Source organism: Terrapene carolina, unplaced genomic scaffold (genome assembly GCF_002925995.2).
Source record: "Terrapene carolina triunguis isolate 2854851 unplaced genomic scaffold, T_m_triunguis-2.0 Scaffold97, whole genome shotgun sequence".
NCBI lineage: Eukaryota > Metazoa > Chordata > Testudines > Emydidae > Terrapene > Terrapene triunguis.
Window position 1 is genome coordinate 8,620,130 of NW_020664448.1, and position 13,409 is coordinate 8,633,538.

The 13,409-nt window shown below is 43.1% G+C and overlaps 1 protein-coding gene across 1 annotated transcript in view; it reads right to left on the reverse strand.

The window, feature by feature from the left end:
- Positions 1 to 1,882: 1,882 nt before the first annotated feature.
- RAB30 (RAB30, member RAS oncogene family) overlaps positions 1,883 to 13,409 on the reverse strand; it is a 67,472-nt gene continuing 55,945 nt past the window's right edge. The window contains exons 4-5 of the mRNA XM_024216479.2: positions 4,747 to 4,930; positions 1,883 to 2,442 (exon numbers count right to left, since the gene is read on the reverse strand). Coding sequence (XP_024072247.1) covers positions 2,192 to 2,442; positions 4,747 to 4,930 — 435 coding nt within the window. The 3' untranslated portion in view covers positions 1,883 to 2,191. The remainder of the gene's footprint in view (positions 2,443 to 4,746; positions 4,931 to 13,409) is intronic.

Sequence of the window (13,409 nt, forward strand, 5' to 3'; positions counted from 1 at the left end):
ACAGGACATGAAAAACAAGCGTAATGTGGCACCTGTAGCCCTTCATTACTCCACTCCTCCTGGCAACTTTATCGAGTACCTCTACCTTAGCAGTTGATATACTATGTAGAAAAATCCAGGATGTGAAGAGTAAGAATGTTTTTAAAAAATACTATGGTATTTTAGTGAGATGGCAGCATTATCCCACAGGGCATTTACCGCAACACTTAAGTGACCTGCAAAATCAGCTATGTAGGAGCTGGATGGTCTTTAAGATGTCAAACAAAACTGTATTGGAAATTTAAGGGGTATTTTTAAAGGAAGTCCGTTAAGAAAGGAATCCTCCCTACTGGAGATGCTCCTTAGTGCTGGCTTCACTGTATTACCTAGCACAAGAGAAACCGCTGAGTCAAACAAATTTTCCCATTGATTACACTGTAAGGGAAAAAAACTGACATGCGACGGCAGGAAAATATGCATTACAAAGTGGCTATCTTGATCCACAACACACACACTTCCCATCGAAAATCAAAGGCACAGTATGATAGAGCCCAAAATCTCTTTAGGAAAATGTGACAAAGCATTTTAAAAGGCCATTTTTATTTTCAAGATTTACTTATTGGCAGCTTTTTTCATGTTAATACAAAAGGCCAGTCAACATCTTCAGCAAATAATACATGATATCGAGCTGATTAATGCTAAGTTACAATGTATCACAGCCACAAAGTTACCGAGCGTTTTAGCCTCATTCAGGTCAATAAAACTGACACCAAACATTTAAGAATGATTTGCTATGTATGCGTCCAACCTCTTTTCCAACTTTGCTTTAACATCAATGTGTGAAGTCCAATGTATTATTAGAACATGGCACTAGAGGTGTAATATAACAAATACCACAGTGCTTCCACATTAGAGGTTTTATATAAAGAACTTGCCTAGGCAAATAATTATACATATATTGGAATCGGAGACTTAAGAGTACAAAGTAACAAGAAAATTAAATGAATCTATGGTCATGGATCCAAAAGCTACTATAATACAGAGTCGATGCCAAACTGGTACCGTGAATTGCTTCTCCAAGGTACAGTTTCATAAGATGATCACTGGATGAGTAAGACACAAAATGATTAACAACACCACTTGCTGCCATTTTCACTTAAGCTTAAAAAAACCCATACAAAATTGTATGCTTGCTTCTCAAGCAAGACCTGTAACTACAAGCTTTCATTACTCAAACACGCTGGACTGCCATCTAAACTGTGCTCTGCCTTTGAACCCTTATACATGATCAGTGCACGCACAATATTTTGGTCAGATCTGATCTGTTTACAACTCCATCAGTCAGTATTCTCAAAACTAGTTCATTACATTAGGAAATTACTGTTTACGGAGCTTTTTGGACTCAAGAAAAAAAGTCTTTTCACCCCCACAATTAACATCAAAGAAGCACCGTCCTTACCCACTATGTTCAGGCTGAGAAAAAGAGGTAATGATATTTTATGGACAGTGCTTATTAGCATACTTTCACTACTTACTCTAAGTTACACATTCAGAGGACAGTAATGTAATAAAACTAGGTTTGGTCTATGAAATATTCAGCTGAAGTACTAGCACCAAACGGAGTGACTAAGCCAGTATCCATATCTTTTTCCAAATTGTTGTTTGTTTGGAAATGTTGATATATATGTTTTTAATCCCAAGTTCATGAAAGTGCCTGCGGATGAAAGATATAACACTAATTCAAAACATACAATTGAGTCCTGCATCAGGATGCTGTGGGCATATACACATCCTAAGCATTCATTTGGCTGGCAGCCTGGAAGAATGCCAGTACTGTATAGTCCAAGACTTAAAGTTCATCTTTTTTTAAAAAGACCAAAAGCGTGCTGCAAAAGAGATCCTTCCGTATCATCCAGGGAGGCTGTTCTAATCTCCAACAGAAAGTGACGTAGCAGCCCATGCTCTGGATTTGAATGAGCGCCTTGTGCAAACTATTTTTCCTAACCAACTCCAGAGACTGCAAAAAAGATTAAACCATATTATATTCTGCTATGTTGACTTGCAGGTGGAGCGGCCAGCCTGCCATGCTTTAAGATCAGGAACCTGACTTAGGTGTGAGTCAGATGGGTCAAAGTGGCAGGAATTGCCTTCACTGAGATAAATCTCAGCAAAAAACCTCTTGGCCCTTTTGGGGTGGATCTTGGGCCAGCCCTCAATTGAAATTGCAGCAAGTCAAATAGCTGATACTTTTCCCCTCTCCTGGTAATGGGGATGCCACATTGTTCACAAGCGTATTCTGTCTTGCCTCACTGATCAGCCGGCAAGCTAAGTCCAGAAAGAGTTTTTCCACATTATCCGATTCTTTAGCAGAAGTTTCCAGATAGTACATGTTTTGGGCCTCTGAAAATTCTTCAGCTCTTTGTTTGGAGACTTCTCTTTTCTCGGCTAAATCAATCTTATTACCTGCATCAATACAATATTTTAAGAAAGGGAATTAATTTGACTTGTAAGACAAAACCAACAGAAATTGATCTGGAAGAAAGGAACCATTTGTCACCATGTGTCTCGTGTTAGATTCTTTATTTTAAACAAACTATTCATCTTATATAGCTACAAAAATAAATGCTCACTCTCCTGTCCCCCCAAAAAGTGGATTCTCTGATAGACAACCAAGCCTTTTTAATATTAGCTCGTTTAATGGAATTTTCCCCAGGAACACGCAAGTCGTTTAGCATTAATTTAGTGCTAATGCACCTGTTTAATATCAATTGGCATTAAAGGATTTCCCTTTTAATGTCTATTGAACAATCACTGGTTCTTGCTCCAAGGAGCACTTAAAATGTCAATTATTGCATGTGGGGGCGCCAAATGCAATATTTTTTTCATATAATTATGAGCTTTAAAAAAGAGACCTGCTCTCCAGTTTTAATTACATATTTTTGTTCATTAAATGGTTACTGAACATGGGGAATGAATGGGTGCTGGAAAGCTGTTAGAACTAGGTGAAGTGAGGAACCCTTCCCCTCAGGGAGATTTCATTTTTAGCTTATGGCGGAACAGATCAACATTCGTGTAGGGAATAAACCAACTAATGATTAATCTGATATTACCTGCAGCTGGTTTGGGAAGAGGTGGGAGTTGAGGAAAGGATCCCTTTCCACTGCCATCATTTCCATCCAACAACCTCTCCTTTACAATGTAATGGTTCATGGACATACTTTATATGAAGTTACATTTATAGAGAGTTAATAAGTGATTACTAGAATATATAAGCATCTTACCAAGTTATAAGCACGTCAGTAGAAGGTGCTACAGATGGTTATAAGCAACCTACTGGATTCTAGCAATTTATTAGCGCATTATTGTTTATTAACCTTTTATAAACTATTTATAAAATATATTGTACCTTTAATCTACAGTGTGAATGGTTTCTTGTCACGGAACCTCCATGTATTTTAGATTGCATTGTTAGTGTGCATTCTGGCACCTGGAGTCTGGGATAAGGGTCTTTTTAATTATTTTTAAATCCAAATAAAGACTAAATACACCAGATTATTCTGTAGAATTGTACTATCTACTCTTTAAATGTTAAGCTATTTAAAAGAGGAGAGGTCTTGCTGTTGAATAACCACTCAACCCACCAGCTGACTAACCCTTTCCCCAAATTATGTGTTCATCATTCTTCGACTATGCTGAGACCTAGTCCCTGGACCAAGTCCCTGAAAAGTGGTGTTTTGACTACTGGATTTGGAAAACAAAGTGCAGCATTGCAAAAATGTTAATGGGCCTCATCACTGTGTATACCTTGGTGCACATTTGTGGTAGCAAACTGGTGTCTGATGGCTGGATTTGCTTCATCTCAAGCAAAGGCACGTTATTCGTGGCATTTTCTTCATTTATATATTTTTTAATTCTCTGAAAATCCATGTGAAATTCTGATTTAGTACCAGTGAAAGGTGTAGCCTCATGGCCCTGGAGACAGAAGCCTTCTGTTTATTCACAGGACAGGGATGGTACAGACAGCGGCACATGCTCTTCTCCACTGCCCGGCACTGTGCCTCAGTAATGAGGGAGAGGAGGAAGACACTCCAGGCTCCACATGCCCACTGAGTCTTTGACCTCTCTGCTGAGAATGCCAATTGGAATGGTAGTTTTTGTGATGCCGACGCCTGTCACTGCAACAGGACTGAGGCCATCAAAGCATAACTTTCAGCCACTACCAACCTGATCTAGATATGAACTGGGAACCTAGAGGTGTAAAGCTCCATTTACTCTTTGTAAACTGCGGCTGCACAGTCAAAGCCATGGGGCTAAATAACCAAACACAGTGGAAGGGAAAGTGAAACAATCGTTAAATGGTTCCTGGTTTGTTTGGGCTTTCTACCTAAATACACCCCTCCATGCTGAACAACCTTATATGGCTTAAGATGGCCAACACTTTGGGAAGCAGCAGTTGCTATTCTGAGTTATATTATTAGTGCATTGGAGGAGTCATTCAGATACAGAAGTTGTCCTGGCAATTTCACTCAAGTGAATGGCTTTACAGTAAGATGCTATAGAGTTATAGGTACAGAACCTACTAGCATCAAGGGGTGTCCAGTCCAGCATATTTGGAGGAGATCCTGGCACTATGAGATAAAATAAATGCAGTATTTTCAATTGCTAATACCTCTATCTGCCAATGACCCCAGTGAAACTCCAGATGGACATGGCTGATTATTCTCTCCTGGCAAAATGAGCGCTTATAAAAGCACAGTCCTCACTTACCCACTAGCACAGTTATGACCTTATTGCTGGCATACTGTTCAATTTCTCTCAGCCATTCGGGAAGGCATCGGAAGGATTCTTCACAGGTTATGTCATAGGTCAATATTAATGCATTAGCGCTGCGATAATAACTCTGCGTAATGGACCGGAATCTCTCCTGCCCTGCCGTGTCCCAGATCTGCAGCTTTTGGCACAACAGGAAGGGGAGAAAGGGGAGGAGAAAATATATATTTTTAAAAAAAAGCATTAAACCATCCTTTACTTAGCAACTGGGCAGCACCTAAATGCTTTCAGGGGAAACCCACTGATGGGAAATCAGGTCACTTTCAATCCCTTTGGCCCCCTCTTCCACCCCACCCCCCATTTTTGTTTCTGTTCCTGCATCTAAAGATTTAAATTCAAGGCACTAAGTCAGCTGGCATTCCAGCTGATTTCCCTTGGAAGCAGCAGGTCTGGAAGCTTTCATGTGACTGTGAGCATTTCAGTAAGCAGTGGAAGTAGTAAGCCATGCTGGCTTGGAATTCTAATGCTGGCATTACAGGGAGAAAACAAATGCCCCCTGCATTGAGGACAATGACAACAGCTGAAAAACAAAGACAAAACATCTCCCCCAGCTGCAAACGAAGTTATCCCGTTTCAAATGACGAGTGTGAAGGAGGAGGGGGTGAGGAGAGAAACCATAAGAAAGAATAAACAGCGTGGGCTTGTGTATGAATTTTCAGCCATGCATCTCAAGGTTTGTGCTCTGCATAGCCTTGCACAGGTCACCTCACTGCTGTCTGTCCCCAGTCTGGAACTGTAAGGAAGGGTATATAACCACTTACCTACATCAAAGGGGTTGTTAAAGCTCTTTGAGATCTTGAAAGGCTACACAGAGTAGAAGTGCAAAGTACTATCATTTACACCATCATCTCAAGGGTGGGGGAGGAGAAAGGGCTTTTAAAATAACATTGGCCCTGATCCTGTAGGGAGCTCTGTGTCCGACCACGGGTCTGCCTACACAGAGATCACTGCAGGATTGGGTCCCTAAAATCATGTTCGCTGGTCAATGGCATTTCAGATTAGTTGCAAGATAACACGTGATCTCAATCCACATGACCAAAAAGGACCCACACTGCAGCCCATGTTTACACTGGGAAAACTAACCAACAATTTCAAAATGGTTCTAACGTGGTTCAGCTAATCTGGTATTAAACTGGGGAAAAGGTATGTAAATATGGCTCAGATGACAGAACCATTTTCACAGAGGTTTAGTAAATCTGCTGAAACGCCAGTCTAATCAAAATGGTACCAATCACTATAGCCTACAGCTGAACCAGTGTTCAAACCAGTCTGAAGTTTGGGTTAAGTTACCTCTCCACTCTATGCAAAGCTTTTAAGATTCTGAATTCTTAAGTGAAGCTCTGTAGCAAGATACCAAGAGCTCAAAAAAACAAACAAGTACATGCGGAACGGTAGATGCAGCCAGAACTACAAGGAATTTCCTACGGCTTAGCAGAAATTTAGAAGGTTTTGTTAGCAAAGCTACATTGTTACTGAAAGAAGAGACGTTGTAGGCCCTGTAGAAATCATGATTATAGTATATTCTACTGAGAAAAGACCTAAAAAACTGGAAGTCCTGTCTGCTCTACACAAACAAGGATGATCTCCTGCCACTTTTCATAAAAGTAATGCCAGAATGCTAATGGCCATATTTCCTTTGCGCCACTGGTGTGCAGGGTGCCGTGCATTGGTTGCTTGCCACCACTAGCACACAGTGGGCTGTTTTCTGCTGCATATATTGAGATTACAAAATATCCTTTGGATGGATTTGGCCATCAACATCTGCCTTTGCAGCACATTTGCCTACGCCTGCAATACATTTCTTGACTAAATTCTAGTAAGTAAATCTAGAGATATCAGTTGACCTTAAAATTTCTCCAAATCATTGGTCTCAGGCCTAAACACAACTGCCTCATGAAACAAAAACGTATAATTTTTATCAGTTGTTAAACTGATGAACTTTTGGTGATCTAGAATAAAAGCCAAGTTTGATTAAATGTGGTCAATGATTCATAATGAAGGAATGTCTCAAATTTCAATATTTTAACTCAATGGGGCACTTCTCTATTTCAGACTTTGATTTTTAAAGTGCCTATCACCATATCTGAACATCTGAATGGTTGAAATCTGATCAGAAAGACCAACATTTTGGCGATCTTTGGTGGAAAAGTTAAAAGTCAATGGGAATTTTTCCTGCACTCAGCAGACCACAACAGAGTGAACAAAACTTAAAAGATTCTAGCTCAAGGGGAACATGGAAGTTAAATTGTGTCAATCACAGCATTACAGGTAATCTATATTATATTAGCTTCTGAGAGATGAGAGCCCCACTTAGCCCATTATCTGATTCCAGGCCTTAGGGTCTGACTTTGAAAAGCTGCCTTTGATTTTGTGGAGAGAAAATTAATTGTGGTACCAATTCCCAGCACTCAGGCATCACACTGCCTGGTCTGTTGGCACATGGTGTTTAGATGGCTAAGTATTCAGAACTGCAGTAAAGTGGGATGCAAAATTGTAAGCACAATTCCTTGCGGGTGCAAGTTAGGTGTCAGGTTGGATCTGCTTTAAAAATCAGGGTCTTTGTAATTTGTTTTTGTTTCTGTGGGTTTGATGTTTCGGTTACTTTAATAATGGTTTACTGATGTGGATACACTTCGTATTTCTGCAGGATATTCTAGGATGATCTCTCTGAACTGAAAATGGCTTTTTGATGAGGATGTTCTATCACACCAACATGATGAACTTTGAAATCGGAAGAAACTGCTTTGGGGAACAACAGGATAGAAGCTCCTGTGATTGGATTTAGCTGTCATTCAACCCACTTGCTGGATATTTAAGTTAGAAGAAAAGCCCTAGAATTTGTGTTCAGTGATAAAAATCTGCTTTCAGTCAAAATGTGTGTGTCTGTTTTTATCACTGTTCAGCTTATCTCTGCCAAAGTAAGTGAATTTACCATCTATATTTTTCCATTTTATGGTCTTCCTAGGGAAGTCAAAGGATGTTGCCTGACTTACACATGAGAACACAAAAAGTTATCTGGATGTTATTTCTTGGGGAAACATCCTACAGGCTCTAGGCACCAACTCTGTGGGTGCTCTGGGGCTGGAGCACCTACAGGAAAAAAAAATAGTGGGTGCTCAGCACCCACGAGTAGCCCCGTGGATCAGCTCCTCCCTCCCCCCAAACCCTCCCAACTGCTAGCAGGCCTCACCAATCAGCTCCTCCTCCTCCTCCCTCCCAGCACCTCCTGCCCGCTGTGATCAGCTGTTCAGCAGCAAGCAGGAGGTGCTTGCGGGGGGAGCAGTGTTATGAAAAGGCGGGGGAGGGGGCAGAAGGGGCGGGAAGGGGCAGAGGCAGGAAGAGGCAGGGCGGGGATGACAGCTTGGGGGAAGGGGTGGAGCAGGAGTCAAGCACCCCCTGGAACTGGGGAAGTCAGTGCCTCTGCTACAGGCCTCAATCTCCAAACACTCACATACATCTCTAACTTCATACATAGGAATAATTCTGTTGAGTTCAATGAGACCACCCCTGTGTGTAAAGTTAAGCACATCCTTAAATGATTGCAGGATTGGGGTTATGTCTGATTACCCCTTTAGCTGCTATCCACTTAGCTTGAATTTATTTTTGTAACCTTTTAGGTATTAATCAGATCTACATAGAGTAGGTGTGGCTTGAGTGTTTTTTTTATTTTGATTTTGTCAGAAAAGATCGGGAAGACCCAAAAACTAGCCTTGGATCACACAGAGCGTTTCATACGCTGTATCACATAAAAGGATATGAAGCGATTCAGAACGTCCTTGTCTTGATTTTTACACTGAGGTCTCTCCCTGAGCTTTCTTTGCTATTCTTCAAAACTGAGATGATTTGTAAAGAAGTCTCACATTAGCAAGTCTGTCTGCACAGATTTTGGAATGCAGTCCTAAAAGCTCTAAAGACATTTTCCCAAGCAGTCTTGAATACCAAGAACTGCTCTATAAATAGTGCTGCTCTCTCATCTTAGCTCTTAACAGTGGTGCAGGAGGTGGGTGGAGTCAAAATATGGGAGCTTTGCAATGAGCTTATAGGCAGAGAAGTCCCTAGTTTGAGTGACATGTCATTTTTATATCTCTACTTTGGGGGCCTGAGTCACACCTGCTTTTCTTGCTAATATGCAAGTATTTACTCCCGTTAGCATTGTTGAGCAAATACAGCTGTGGGAGAGTAAGGTGGATTCTATTCTGCCTCACACATCAAGAAAAATCAATTAAGTTCCGATTGCAGAATCTCTTACTACCCATGCTGATGCAAGAGGCAGAAAGAACCCAGCTTGACTTTCAGATCCCAAGTAGTGACTGGCAGTTAAATCTGCAGGGCCAGTTTTCCCTTTCACTTACACAAGTTTCACACTGGTTTAGCTCCACTGACTGACTTAAACATAGTTGTTCTTGATTTACACCAGTGTGAGAGAAAAATCTGGCTCAGCATCTTTGGATCAGGACCATATAGAGAATGAACATGAGAATTCTTCACTCCTAAATGTCACCTGTCCATAGCACTGCTAAACATAATACAACCCTATCTAATTGTAGGCTGCTTGAAATAAAGGTTGACTGTGTATGAGAGAGAGAGAGAGATCTAGCTATCTATCTAATCTCACACACACACACACACACACACACACAGACACACACATATTAATTCAAATGTTTCAGGTGACCCTATCTGGATAGACTGGGCTGTGTCTGCTTTGTACGGATTCTTGGCCTATAAGTCTTCTCCACTGTACAATGGTGGCATAATACTATTTAGGGCTGGTCTACATTAAGGATTTTTCCACCAGTGTGCCAAACAGGTATAAAGCAAGGATTGTGTCAGTGTCACTTAACCCAGGGTGCAAAAATCCCTAATGCAGGCAAGACCTGTACAAGTACATAATGCTTTCTCTCCTGCTGCTCCCTCCCTAGCTTCAAAGCACTGTGCACAACATCGAGTTAATCCTGGTGGTTACACAGTTGTTATGGCAAGTAAGTATTATCCCCATTTACAGATAGAAAAATGGAGACAGAAAGGGATAGTCACTTGATCAAGGCCACAAAATGGGGGCATTGCCAGAGCCAGAATTAGCACTCTGGTGATTACTGGTTCTCAAGCCTGTGCTCAGATCATATTTTGCTACCATCAGCTGCTTAGTATTTACTAAAGAACCTCCACAAGATACAGGTTTGCACCAGCACCTCACTGACAACCTTCAGGGTGACTTTCCAGTATAAAAAGAAGTTGGAAGAGAGAAACAGGAAACTCCCAAATTAGAGAAGAATGGGCCCAAGATTTTCAAAAAAACTGTTGCCTAAAACTAGGCTCCTACATCAGGGGTGGGCAAACTACGGCCCGTGGGCCGGATCCGGCCCCTTAGGGCTTTGGATCTGGCCCACAGGATTGCCCCCTGGGATGCCGTGGGCTCCGTGCTGCTCTCAGAAGCAGCCAGCACCACGTCCCTGCGGCCCCCGGGTGGGGGGGCAGAGGGCTCCGTGCGTTGCCCTTGCCTCCAGGCACCACCCCCCGCAGCTCCCATTGGCCGGGAACGGGGAACCGCAGCCAATGGGAGCTTCAGGAGAGGTACCTGGAGGCACGGCAAGGGCAGAACACGCGGAGCCCTCCGCACCCCCTCCCCCAGGGGCCACAGTGCTTCCTGGTGCGGCGTGGGGCTGGGGACAGGGCAGGCATGCAGGGAGCCTGCCCTGGCCCCAGTGCGCACCGCTGCCACCCTGGAGCCGCTTTAGGAGCCTGAACGCTGGAGCCCGAACCCCTCCTGCACCCTCCTTCCCATATGTTATCTTGCCATAAAGGTTATGTCCCTTCTAATGCAGCCAAGGTCAGTGAGTGCTGGGCTTATTGACACAGAAGTACAAGCTACATGAGTAAGAGCTGCCTGGTGCCCCTTCCCCAAGTGTATCAATTGATTTTTCTGATCGACACGCCTGTGGATTTCCATTTTTTCCTTCACCTTACATGAGCAATTAGTCTATCAGCCCCACTCATGACTTCCATCTCTCTCTAAGAGGATGAATGTACATTTATACAGCACCCCTATAAAGAACCCAAATCACAAATTATACACATAGACCACCACTGGCCTGCAACCACCCATAGTTTGAGGATAGGAATGAATACACCTCTGCATAACAGGCAGGTAGGAGATGCATGGGAAAATGCCCTTCTTTCTAAGGTCTGGTCTATACTACCCGCCTGAATCGGCGGGTAGAAATCGACCTCTCGGGGATCGATTTATCGCGTCCCATCGGGACGCGACAATCGATCCCCGAATCGGCGCTCTAACTCCACCAACGGAGGTGGTAGTAAGCACCGCCGACAAAAAGCCGCAGAAGTCGATTTTGCCGCCGTCCTCACAACAGGGTAAGTCGGCTGTGATACGTCGAATTCAGCTACGCTATTCACGTAGCTGAATTTGCATATCTTAAATCGACTCCCCCCTGTAGTGTAGATGTACCCTAAAAAGTGCCATGAGAACTGTAATCCCTCTACAGAGCAGACGGGACATCAAGGCAAAAACTTTTCAAACTAAGGAAGGAAGGATGGTCTTGTGGTTGATGCACTGCATCAGACTTCAGAGATCTGGGCTCAAATCCCAGCTCTGCCACAGACTGACTGTGTGACCTTGGGAAAAGTCATTTAGTCTTTTTGCGATTCCTTTTCCAGTTTATAAAATCGAGATGAAGGGTGAAAGAAAGGAAGTAGTATTGTCTGTAGAGATTGTAAGCTCCTACGGCAGAGACTTGTACAAGCCCTAGCACAATGGGGCTGGGGACTCTAGACACTCCTATAATTAAAAAAAGTCGATCATTAGGTGCCTAAATCCCTATTTAAGCAAACTATAGCCTGATTTTCTCAGACAAGCTGAGGACCCCATGGGAGCTGCAGGTTCATAGACTCATAGACTCATAGACTTTAAGGTCAGAAGGGACCAATATGGTCATCTAGTCTGACCTCCCGCATGACGCAGGCCATAAATGTTGACCCCCCCACTTTCCCTTAACTCTGCTGTTGAAGTCTCCAGATCGTGATCTAAAGACTTCAAGTTGCGGAGAATCTTCCAGCTTGCGACCCCTGCCCTATGCTGCGGAGGAAGGCGAAAAACCTCCAGGGCTACTGCCAATCTACCCTGGAGGAAAATTCCTTCCCGACCCCAAATGTGGCGATCAGCAGAACCCCGAGCATACAGGCAAGATTCTCTAGCCAGACCCTCATTTTACCAGCGATGGCCATTATTGCCTAATTGATTAAAGACACGTTCCCATCAAACCATTCCCTTCATAAACTTATCTAGCCTAATCTTGAAGCCAGACAGGTCTTTCGCCCGCACCGTTTCCCTCGGAAGGCTGTTCCAAAATTTCACCCCTCTGACGGTTAAAAACCTTCGTCTAATTTCAAGCCTAAATTTCCCCACGGCCAGTTTATATCCATTCGTTCTCGTGTCCACATTAGCACTGAGCTGAAATAATTCCTCTCCCTCCCTGGTATTTATCCCCTTGATATATTTAAAGAGAGCAATCATATCCCCCCTCAGCCTTCTTTTGGTTAGGCTAAACAAACCATTCTCAGAATATCGGATAAAAATCAGGCCACTTTTCATCATCCAAATAGACTTAGGTATCTGACTTCAGGCACCCACATTTGAAAACATTGCCTTGTGTGTTTAATCCAGACAGCCAGTAATTTGCATCACCTTGGCTCTCTCATCTGAGTACCCACTGGAATACCAGAAGGGAGAGAAGAGAAATCAACTATTTTTTCATTTCTGTCTGTGAGCTTGTACTAATATGGCAGGGAATTGAACTCTAGGAAAACTTCAGAGGTCACCTGAAACCTTCACAACATTGGAGGCATGGATCATCACACTTCCCACCTACCTTGTCACACTAGAGTCACCCAGTTTCTCCCAGGCTGGCCAGCTCAACCAAAATTGGAGGCATTTCTAGGGCCCTTCAGTCCCGCAGAACTCCACAAGTTTGCAGGTCCACACCTGTCAACCTCAGGAGCTCTGCAGGAGCAGCACTGCAATGATTACAGCTGGCGGGGGAGAGCATACCACATCTGAATTAACAGGAGTTCAGTAAATGGAGGTTGAACTGAAATAGTTCTTTGCACGTCCATAAACCCTAATACGCAAGCGCTGTGCAAATATGGATTGAGTTTTGCATCACCCTTCTTCAAAGGTGCACTATTATTATCCTCACAGATGAACAGAGGCACAGCACTGAAATGATATGCCCAAGGTCTCAACAAGTCAGAGCCAGGAATAGGACTCAAGGGTCCAGACTTTTCCAGGCAATAAGGCTACAAACACCCTCTCTCTCCTATATGTCATCACAGCTTCAAACACCCGACAATTGCTTCCACCACAGATTACGAAGAGAGAAATGAATACTGCATGGTTCATCTAAACCCAGACAGTAACACAACCAATGGCAGATTTAGAGTTAGCGGGGCCCTGTGCGCAGCTTCATTTTCGGGGGGCCCCCCTTCAGGACCCAGCCAAGAAAAAGAACATTCTCTCTTATCTCCCACCCCGTTTTTCATTCTTTTTTTCCTTCATCCTCCTCCTATAAGTAATAGGAAGTAAA